Here is an 11,505-nt window from a genome sequence, read left to right on the forward strand (position 1 = left end):
TGCTGGCTGATGCATGCGTAGATCTGACCTTGTGCTCCAAACACTGGAGGAAGTGGAAAAAGAAATGGGTCAGCTCCGGAGTATGTGTATTACCCCTCCAAACATTAAGACAGAACATACCAAAATGTGATTGCAAACTATCAAGTCCCAACACCATACTTTGTTTTTAGGAAGACAGAATGGGTTCTCAAAAAAATAGACTCAACAATATGCCTGCGACATTGCCACAGTTTCCAAAGTTCCTGGCGACAAATTAGATTAGCTACACTCTGGGAAAATCAGCAAAAGCTGATTGACATCTAATGCAATTTTTCTCAGTGTTACAGCAGAGTAAGTGGCAGACACATGGTGAGAATAAGGGAACATGGCTGAACATATGGCACTGCAGCACTTTTTTATGCGTGGGCTCGCAGATGAATATTGAACAGATATATCTGTGGCAAACCCTTACTGTAACCTGACTGTATCTGAGGTGGGCTCTCTCCCAGTGGAAGCACATCTCAGCTTGGTCATTAACATTAAACTCTGCACATCAAAAGTATCGGAAACTGCTACATTTGCTGAACGAGCATTGTATTGCTGCTAATCTGCTGAAGATAATGAATGAAACATGACTTGTTGATCCGTTCAAGCTGCGAGCACTAAAAGTAAGTATTGCTCGGTTTTTAATGGTCATGTGCTGAGATAAGGAAAATTTGTTACATGCTTGTCTTGGGCCCCGGCAATTAGGCTCTGCCATTAACCATTTGTAATACGCGCTGTTCCTCGCCTTAAGCTTGGCACTTTGCTGATTACAACGCGCTGGATCAATAATTAAACAAATTAAAGTGGACTGCTCGGTCAATTTTCATCCCATCTTAGCCAGCGGCTGCAGCAATGTCATGCAAAACTAAAAAAAAAAAACCTCTTGAAATGCAAAATGCAACAGTACAAAATGAAAGGGTGGCTAAAATGTCAGGACTCCACATTTGTTTGCAGGGTTCTGTTCAACGGCACAGATTTACGCAGTGCTCTGCCACACTGATGTGACAGGGTAACAGAAGTCCTTTGTGTCAGAGCAGGTGGTAACTCTTCAGGTGCCGTCAAACCTGTGACTTTAAAGACTTCATACAGGTCAGGCAGTGCAGTGGCAGGTGACTGTTACAGTAATGTAGCCCACTGTTACTGGCAGAGGGGAAAAAAAGAGATTGTACTGGACTGTCAGTTGTATTCTACTGTACTTCTTACTTATATAAGTAACAAGGACACACATCAAAATGAAGTAAAGGGGCTTCTAAATTGAATATTGACACACATGGTTACTGAATGGGCCTACCAGGCACAGCCCCAGGGGCCCAAAGTGTCAGAAGCCCCCTTGCTTTCACCTGCAAAATGTCACACAAATAAACATGAACTGACAAGGAAGAGACTGAAAATGACATGGCCTGTCCATCGTAGCTGGTGCCGAATGATGGTTGTGGTGATGCTGGCGATGTTAGCCTCCTCCAGGACACTGATGTTAGTTCGCCTATCTTCCCAGCGTATCCTTAGGATCTTGCGGAGACATCGCTGGTGATACTGCTCCAGGGCTTTAAGATGTCTGCTGTAGGTGGTCCAGCTATCGGCCCCATAGAGCAGAGTGGGCAGAACCACCGCTCGGTAGACCAAAAGTTTGGTCTTGATTTGGATGTCTCGGTTCTCAAAGATTCTCTTCCTCAGCCTGGCAAAGGCTGCACTGGCACACCCAATACGATGGTTAATTTCTTCATCGATGACAGCTCTTGTGGAGAGAAGGCTGCCAAGATAGGCGAATTTATCCACATTTTCCAGTGGATTGTTGTCCACGTAGATCGTGGGGGCCTGGAGGGGCGTGTCAGGAGCTGGCTGGTAGAGGATCTGAGTTTTCTTGATGCTGACGTCAAGTCCCAGGAGTTGGTAGGCTCTGACAAAAGCATCCATGATGTTCTGAAGGTCTGTTTCAGACTGAGCAACCAAAGCGTTGTTGTCAGCGTACTGGAGTTCCATGATGGAGGAGGTGAGCACCTTGCTTTTTGCCCTGAATCTGTTCAGATTGAAGAGCCCGCCATCAATCCTGTATAAAAGCTTGACTCCCTCAGGTAGGTTGTGGCTGGTAAGGTGGAGGATGGTGGAAATGAAGATGGCGAACAGGGTTGGTGCAATAATGCAGCCCTGCTTGACCCCAGTATCCACTTTGAGAGGGGCTGTTTCAGAGGCACCACTGCCAATTACAGTTGCAGTCATATCGTCATGCAACAGACGCAAGATCTTCAGATACTTGTCTGGGCATCCGATCTTAGAAAGAGCGCACCAACACACACACACAACACACAACAGACACACAAAACAACATCAAAGACACACAACGCAACTACAAAGAGACACAAAATGTCTGAAAAAGACTCAAAACAACAACAGACACACAAAACAACTACAAAGAGATGCAAAAACAATAACAAAGACACACAAAAAGACCACAAAGAGACACAAAATGTCTGAAAAAGACTCAAAACAACAACAGACACACAAAACAACATCAAAGACACAACTACAAAGAGACACAAAATGACTGAAAAAGGCTCAAAACAATAACAACAGACACACAAAAAGACTACAAAGAGACACAAAAAGACTACAAAGAGACACAAAATGTCTGAAAAAGACTCAAAACAACAACAGACACACAAAACAACTACAAAGAGATGCAAAGCAACTACAAAGACACACAAAATGACTGAAAAAGGCTCAAAACAACGACAAAGACGCACAAAACAAGTACAAGGCAACACAATCCACCAATATGTCTATGTGTTCTGCTTCTATGTAGGAGAGGCCTTTTGCATATCTGTGCTCAGAGGCCCATTTTCTCACAGTCAGTGCATGCTGACATACATATGACCCATTCACTTTTAGTAAGGAAAAAAGGAGATGGAGAGGTTTTATATTGTTATGTGAGGGACTTTAGAACTAGTTGGTCAATGTGATGAGGACAACAGACTTATATAGTATTATTACTATTACTATTCATATATAGTTTTATCGGGAAATATCTTACTTGTAGCCATCTGAAAAAATCTGAGCTGGCTGAAAAGGAAATACGTCACACATTTCCACGTAAAACGCACCATTACTGTATGTATAAGTAGTGGTTCACCTTTTTAGATTGTAACCCTTATAAGTGATCAATCTCTGCTCAGAAGCTCTTGTCACAGATGATATGAGTGGCGAGACAAGAGTGTGTCCTTCTCATATTGCTTCATTTTAACAGTTTTTAGAAGCTTGATCAAGTAAAACTATTAAGTGTTTCACAACAGGAGCAAAGATGAAGGAGAATCTGGGGGAAAGCAACTTATATTGCAGGGATACATTTATTCTCTTATAATCATTATTCTTTTATACTGCTTCAGGGGAAAATTTAGATGGACCCTGAAATGTGTTATTTTAGAGATGATAACCTATATCTATATCGATTATACCCGTTGATTGTTTTTTAACGGATCCTTTCCCTGCATTGTAAAATCGAGCTCAAGTTCACATGAAGTTCACTTTCAGTATTTTTCAGCACCTGTGTCCTTCCTCCATCCCAGTGTGATCCCTGTAGCCTACGAGTGTTGACCCTTTCCCTCGATGTGCGTCTGATTTAATAGCGCGAAAGCCACGGGGGTGATTACGTAACACTCTTTTTTAATAATTTGGAAACACTTCACGTCCCTTTAAGCGCCTCCATCTCCCAGTGAAGAGTTTGACCATAGCCGCCATGAGCGCACAGCATCTCCATCAGACTGTGTGTAGGCTACAGCGCCCCAAACTTTGTTCTCCTTCGACAATCAACACCTCCTTCTCTTCACTGCTGCTCTGAGGTGTGGAAGACACCACACACAGTCTGTAGCTACATTCACACACTTCTGCGAACAACGACGGGTCCTCAGAATAGAGTAGGCCACATAGGACTCTTCCTACGTGTTTGGTCAATCGTGAGTAGCCCATTGTACTGTGACCTCATCCACAAGCAAACATTGTAAAACCACGTGCCTCAGCGCGGGGTGGGGATGGATGGCTTTACGGTGTGAGAGTGAGGTGGTGGTGGGGGTGGTGGGGACTCCGTGGGACAGACTCCTGTGGAAGGTGGGGAGCAGATTTCATTTAAGGTGGACCAACAATTTCGCTTCATAATGCTTACAATCCCTGTGCATGAATTGTATTGTTAAAGAATTCAGGTTTTCATTTGTAAGTAAAATTTGCATTTTAAAATGCACATAGTCGTGTACAATTTTGTGGTACTGTGCGTATTTGCATGGTATGGTATATTATACTTACATCACATTTCAGAGTAACATCCTACTATAGTATTACACCATAAAAAGAATCCACTGGTTCAACTAAAAACAAGATTTGCATACATCTTTTAAAGTATTTCCAACTCTGGCCTTACTGACTAAATCCTGAGTCTTTTATCATCTGACAAACTAAATTAGTTCAGTATAACCATCGTGATTTGTTCCATTTGATTTGAAGTTGTTGTTGATATTTAGTGGTCAAACTATTTCAACTTCTTTATTTTGATTCCATCCCACTCATAATTGTCAAAAATGTTTTTAAGTTTGACCAACTTCTTAAAATAAGTTGCCAGCTTATTAAAAATATTTAATGAAACAAATATATTTTATGCTGAAAAGTGTCTTTATTTTAAGTGTTATACACTAACCCCATAAACATTTTTAGAGTGTAATTCCACCACATTTAACAGTTAAAACTTGCTATTTTCCATGTTTGGGAAATTTTCATAAAAGTACAAGCAGCTTTAAAAATGTGGTTCATTGTTTAGTAAAACTACCCTCTTTATAAAGTCATTTTAATATGGAGTCTTATATTTTATTTTAATAAAAAAGTGTGATTTTTAACTCCAAATTGAACTTTCTTTTATTATTATTATTATTATTATTATTATTAAGCAGATTAAACCTGCTTTAAATTACTTGTTTCAAGTTTATATAAATTAAAAACTTTTGTATGCAGCAAAACTGATTTTTTGGGACTCTGCTACAGTCAGAAATATCTGTATGACTGAACAGCCCGATATAAACTAGTTAAATCAGCTCCACCGTGACTCCACCAACTTTAATTAGGCCTAAAATGCTCTTCACACAATAATGCATCAGTGTTAACAATCCAGTGTGTGACACTATGAAAAGGCATGATGAGTGCTTTTATTTTCATCAAGTAAAAGGAGTTTTGCAGACAATACTAAAGTAAGGGTTTTAATGCAGGACTTTTATCTGTAAAAGAGCAGATTCTTGTGATTCTTAAGTAAAAGATCTCAGTACTCATCCTGCCCTGATAAAGTCAAACAAGGGATAAGAACGTCATATGATAATGTGAGTTTACATTCTGTCTGTTCGCACTTCCAAAGCAGACCTAGTCTAATATTCTACAGTTTCCTTTACTACACTGACACGGTGTCGGCGCTCTGTGCTACTGACGAGCCCGGCTGTGTGGGTGCTCTGTAAACAGTGGCACGATCTTAAATAAGGGGCTGGACTCTGTAGGTACAGCAGAACCAGCTGCCTCCCCTCAGTGATGCAGTGAATCTGCGCTGCGTTGTGTCCGCTATATAAACTGCACTCAGCGAGTAGAGCTCACAGCTTCAGTGGACAGCTCCGTGGTGCTGAAACCTCAGAGACACCACACACACTCAGTCACTCTCTCCAAGCCGCGATACATGACTGGAACCATGGACGGATTCTCGTGGAAACTTTTTCTACTTTCTTGCCTGGTTGTTTTGGAGAACTCTGCGCAAGACTTCGGACAGACGCAGTTTATTTGCACGTCGGTACCCAAGGATATGGACTTGTGCGCGGCCACGATGCAGAACAGCGGGCCGGCGGAGGACTTGAAGACCACGGTCATGCAGCTGAGGGAGACCGTGCTACAGCAAAAGGAGACCATAATGAACCAAAAGGAGACAATCAGGGAACTAACGTCCAAGTTGAGCCGCTGCGAGAGCCAGAGCCTCCCGGCGGCGGGACCAGGCGGAAGACGGCCGGGGTCGAAGAACACGATGGGGGATGTATCCCGGGGCACCACGGACACTCTGGCTCAGCTGGGACAGACTTTACAGACGCTGAAACAGAGACTGGAGAATCTAGAGGTAGGCAAGCAGAGGAGAGCAGCGCTGAAAGGGTCAAAAGTTAATTAAATTAGCCTCTCTGGTTGTTCATTAGAGTGAGGGTGAAGCCTCTAACGCACTGCTGCAATATAGTTCTGGCTGTCCGCATGGAGCCACAACATGTGTTTAGTTAAGAGTCGGAGAGAAGCATCATGCAAAGTAAACAGGGCAGCTGCCTTTTGGATAATGTGGCGCAGGGCATACGCTACACACACACACACACACACACACACACACACACACACACACACACACACACACACACATAACCTAAGAAACACGGTTAGGGCACGGCTAAGCTTCACATAGAGTAGAGGGGGCATGTTTCAGGGAGTTTAATACCAGAGAAAGTAGCCTATTCCTTGTGCTCCTGTAATCCAGTATCTGTGTCCTTCTATCCGATGCAGCAATACAGCCGAGGGAACAACACCGTGCAGGCGAACAGCCTGAAAGATCTGCTCCAAAACAAGATAGACGACATGGAAAAGCAGGTTCTGTCCCGGGTCAACACGATAGAGGAGACCAAACCTGCCTCCAGGAATGACACCGAGCAGCGGAACAGAGTGGAGTCCACGCTCACCTCTCTGCACCATCGGATCACAGACCTGGAGAAAGGTGCGTTTGGATTTTCATGGCGAACAGAGCGCGCGCACTTTGACGGCGTTGAATATGGCTCTGCGGGAGTTGTAAACAAGATTAGGCGCGATTTAATCGGGTTTGAAGCTCAAGGGAATCTCTGCGGTGTTAATAAAAAACACATAGATTATCACAGCATTAATATGGAACCGTTTACAATGCCGCAACCATCACGTTGCGCACAGAGTGTGAGGGAGGAGAGGAGAGCTGCATTGCTTTGCATATCTCAAGACCTGTTAGCACTTTTGCTTCGCTGAGTTTATGTGTTTCAAAGCCAAAACCTGACTGTCTAACTTGCACGGGAGCCTTTATGCAAATGCAGAGGTCACAGGCAGAGAAACTTTGCAGGCTGCGCCTTGCACTGGCGCGTTTTCGAGCATATATCAAGGCTTGTTCGGTTTTTCAGCGTGTGCAAATGCGCGTGCGTATGTTGTTAAGTGCGAGAGAGGGAGGAGACAGAGCCCTCCTACACGGGCAACACAAAAAATCATTGTAAAAACTGTTCCATATTTTATCAGAGCGGTTATTTTAAAATTGTTTTAAAAGAAAAGAGAAGAGAAGAAAGAAATCTGCAGACGAGCTGTTTTTCTTCCATTTCTTCTAATAATTGACTTAAATATAATCATAAAAATCCCATAAGCTCCATCAGGAGTTAATGTGTGCAAAATGTATGTGGATTTATGAATCAGCTTGATCCCTACATACAAAATGCTGACAATCACTCTATAATGACTTTTGATCTGCAGGTAAAGACACCAGGCCAACTGATAAGTTTCAGCTCACCTTCCCCCTGAGAACCAACTACATGTACGCCAAAGCCAAGAGGAGCCTTCCTGAGATGTACTCCTTCAGTGTGTGTCTGTGGATCAAGTCCAACGCCTCTCCTGGGGTGGGGACACCCTTCTCCTACGCTGTCCCGGGTCAGTCCAATGAGCTAGTGCTGATCGAGTGGGGGAACAACCCTATGGAGATTCTCATCAATGACAAGGTAAATGAAAAGTGATTATTATGGAAAAGGAATGATTTCCCCCTTTTCTTTTCCTTGCAGGGTGGCTTTTTGCTTTTTATCATGTGAATATGCAGCACAACTTACACTGGATGCAACAGTAAGAAAAAGTGACACTACGTTGTGCTTTGATGACTCAGAGTAACCTATCAACCTCTCTGTGCCAGAATAGAAAATGGAATAACAATAGGTGAGAAAAGGAGGGTCTTTTTATAGAGGAAAGGATACGTGACAGGGGAAGTGATTCAGCAGGAGGAAGAGAAGGTGTGGAAGCGATGAGTTTCCAGGCAGGGAGCGACTCTGCTACTTAAGTGTGAAAGAAAGATTGTTAACTGGAGAGAAAGACGTGATTTTTGCAACATCTCTGCCACAGGTCGCAAAGTTGCCGTTCCTCATCAACGATGGAAAATGGCATCACCTCTGCATCACGTGGACCACCCGTGACGGGATGTGGGAAGCCTTCCAGGACGGAGTGATGCGGGGCAGTGGAGAGAATCTGGCACCGTACCATCCCATCAAACCAGAGGGAGTGCTGGTCCTGGGACAAGAGCAGGTGGATATTTATTTTCACAACAGTGATTGCAACTCCTGCACTGTGATCCTGGTACAAGTTTGCATTTAATTTAAAACAAAGATAAAAGGTGGGGATGTTTATGAAATGAGATTGTGGAGACATTGAAGAGATGGTCAGTTAACACACTCAGAACCCATTAATGTTCCAAACGAAGAATATTGTAATGGTAGATTTCTACTCTAAATGCAAAAATAATTTAGGTTATTGATTTTTCTTGACTGATTAACTAAGTAATCTGTTTGTCATCACTACTCAAAATAACCCCAATGTCTGAAGTATCTCCACAAAGCAATATGTAGAAAATCTCCTGAGATGAATATTCTATGCATTAACATATGATTTTATTATTAGAAAATCCAATCAGAACAGTGCTTCCCTATTTAAACAGGATTTCTATATTCATTTTCTGGTGACACTCAGATCCCCTGTCCGTGGATAGATATTTAAAAAAAAATCCTGAGTAAAAGCTATAAATCTTAGATGTAATATTATCACATGTATACATTTCTTAACACCTCATGTTTACTTTAAATACAGCTTAAACACAAATTATGCACTTTAACAATATGATTCATAGACTACTATGAACCTTGCCCTTCCTCCTTGCCTCATGGTCAGCCATGCTTGTTAAAAAAGGGGGTGTGGTTCTACTGCAGTCCACTTTAGATGATGTAGAAAACAGCAATTGGCTTGTAGAAATCCCATCAAATAAGTTTGTGCATTTGGGTGGATTCAGATGACAGCCATCATGGATCTAGACATTCTAGAAAAGTTATGTCAATTAGAATGGACAGGGGATCTGAATGGGTTAAGGCTTTCCAGTCAAAGCAGCATGTAACTTATCGCCCCAGCATTGGAAAAAGAAAAAGAAAAAACAGTGCTTCATTAGTTTGACGGGGAGAAAATCAATTTGTTGCACAGAGCAAGTCATGTCCACTATGAAGAGACCCAGATATACTCAAGCATTTGAGTTAAATAAAATCATGCCATACATGCTTACAGAAGGTCAGACTGAAGTTCTGCAAAATAAAGATAATCTTTTAGCTCCTACGTCACATTTTTGCTTTGTTAAACTAGAGACAGCCATCTAAACCCAGGATTAAAACATATCTAAGAACAAAAGTTCTCTCAGGTGATGTCATTTATAACAAAATCTTATCATATATGGTCTCATGCCCCAACTGACATTAACTCAAGGTTCCTTCTCTGATCAGATAACCAACACTGTAATCAAAGCTTTTATGTGCACTCATAACACTGAGAATTAACTCTTGTCTGCGTTGTTCCACAGGACACTTTGGGAGGAGGCTTTGACGCAACACAAGCTTTTGTCGGTGAACTAGCAAACTTAAATATCTGGAATAGGAAACTTTCTATCGCTGAGATCTACAACTTGGCCACCTGCAACAGCAAAGCACCGGCTGGCAACGTGTTCTCCTGGACAGAGAGCAACATCGAAATATTTGGCGGAGCGACCAAATGGACCTTCGAGCCTTGCCGTTCACTCAACTGAACTGCATTTCACCGTTCAAGAGAGGCCTCTCTGTATTTCTGAGCTTTTGTCGTTCTTGTCTTCATTTGACGTTTGTTAGAGACTATTTGAGTTATTGGTAAGCTTAAATCTGGGATTTCTTTCATTCTTAGGTATTTATGTGCAAAACAACACTTCATCTTGAGGAAAAAAAAATCTAATTCGTCTTGGAAACCTCAGTGAGAAAGTATTGGTATCTGTTTCTCCTTTGTTTTCTCGGACATTCAGTTCAAAGCACACCTAAGCTTTTCGTTTGGCTTATTTCGTCTTGGACTGGCAGCTGGCAATCTGCGCCTTATGTCTGGACAATTCACAATCCAAGTGAGGAATTACATAAGTGCTCCCACCCCCATCTCTCTGGAAAGTGGGAGATTACGCTGTCCATCCAATTCTTGTCAGTGTTTGGCGCTGTGAAGTGATGTCTGACGCGGTACAGCTCCCTGCGAAACCCCCCCACCCCCCACCCCCAACAACACCATCATCCCCTTGTTCTCCTTCACTCTGCCCCACCCCTCCGGAACTTGCACTGTGACTGACGAAGAGATCGCCAGGAGAGGAGGGTATGTTGAAGGACATTTCAAAGTCAGACTGTGGTACAAGTCAATTTGTAATCGTTGTTCGCTTCAAGTATTTCTGTAAGAATGTCGTTAACTTGCCAACATTGCTACAAAGCCTGGGTGCCTTGGGCTGGTACAAATATTCAGCACATTCAGTATGTTTTCATTTGCAAATTCAATGTTTATTGGTTTCTGTTTTCTTTCCTGAGCTGGGTTGAGTTTCTTGTTTCTCTGGTAAATGTAATTTAATTACAGTTTGTTATCTGACATGACGTGTTTTGGCAGGTGTTTGTACTACTCTGTATTAGGAATGTTACAGTATGTGTATAGTAACAGCATGAATGACAGAGTGCTGTGAAAGCATTGTTGAAATCTGCTTTACTATCTTCTCTGGGTCTGGGTTTTTTACTGTATTGTTATATGCTCCAAGCATGGCAAAACTGAGAGATGAAGAAATTTAATTTTTGTAATAAAATTGTGATACTTAATGTCACAGTGCATTCCTGGCTTTGGTTATGTGCATGGAAATGCGAGGGAAGAGAGGGGAGGGAAGGGAATGTGGAGCGAGTGGGTGCAGGAGAGAGAATCACTGATCAGATATAACAGTCTCACCGTGGTCAAACAGTAAAGAGGGGAAGCTAATTGCCAGAAAAGTGAAATGCCCAAAGTCAGTGAAGGTCACAGGGAGGGCACTTGAGAAAAGAAATGAAACTGCGTGGGTGTCTATGTGTTTTTGCGCTGACTCTTTTTTGAGCTGACTGCAGAAGATAACCCACTCGCTGCTTTGTTGTTGCTGCTGTGAGGTGCAGTGCCTGCACTAAAGACAGTGAGGCTGTCGGAGGAGAAAAGTGCTTCGTCATATCGGCTTTTCAATGGCCTAGTTCAAGTGAGTGCAGCCTAAACTAAAACTACAGCACTTTAAGCTTGACTTTCAGTATCAGTTCACCCAGATGACCTGTTGCTGTAGCACCAAACATTTACATCCCAGAGATGCGACTATTGACAGTTCTTGCATTTAAATGAACCACCATCACTTAC

At 42.5% G+C, this 11,505-nt stretch overlaps 1 protein-coding gene across 1 annotated transcript; it reads left to right on the forward strand.

Annotated features, from left to right (window-relative positions):
• Window positions 1-5,566: 5,566 nt before the first annotated feature.
• Window positions 5,567-10,936, forward strand: LOC125886326 (neuronal pentraxin-1-like). The gene is made up of 5 exons (XM_049572440.1): window positions 5,567-6,145; window positions 6,571-6,778; window positions 7,546-7,787; window positions 8,179-8,358; window positions 9,671-10,936. Exons 1-5 carry the CDS (start codon window positions 5,717-5,719, stop codon window positions 9,890-9,892), a joined length of 1,281 nt encoding a protein of 426 aa, XP_049428397.1. The 5' UTR covers window positions 5,567-5,716; the 3' UTR covers window positions 9,893-10,936.
• Window positions 10,937-11,505: the final 569 nt, after the last annotated feature.

Source organism: Epinephelus fuscoguttatus, linkage group LG3 (assembly GCF_011397635.1).
Source record: "Epinephelus fuscoguttatus linkage group LG3, E.fuscoguttatus.final_Chr_v1".
Lineage (NCBI taxonomy): Eukaryota > Metazoa > Chordata > Actinopteri > Perciformes > Serranidae > Epinephelus > Epinephelus fuscoguttatus.

Excerpts from the sequence above, each read along its gene's own strand:
- LOC125886326 (XM_049572440.1), top strand. The coding sequence starts at position 5,717 with ATGACTGGAACCATGGACGGATTCTCGTGGAAACTTTTTCTACTTTCT. Across the intron at positions 6,146-6,570 it reads AGAGACTGGAGAATCTAGAG|CAATACAGCCGAGGGAACAA; the intron begins GTAGGCAAGCAG and ends TATCCGATGCAG. Across the intron at positions 7,788-8,178 it reads AGATTCTCATCAATGACAAG|GTCGCAAAGTTGCCGTTCCT; the intron begins GTAAATGAAAAG and ends TCTCTGCCACAG.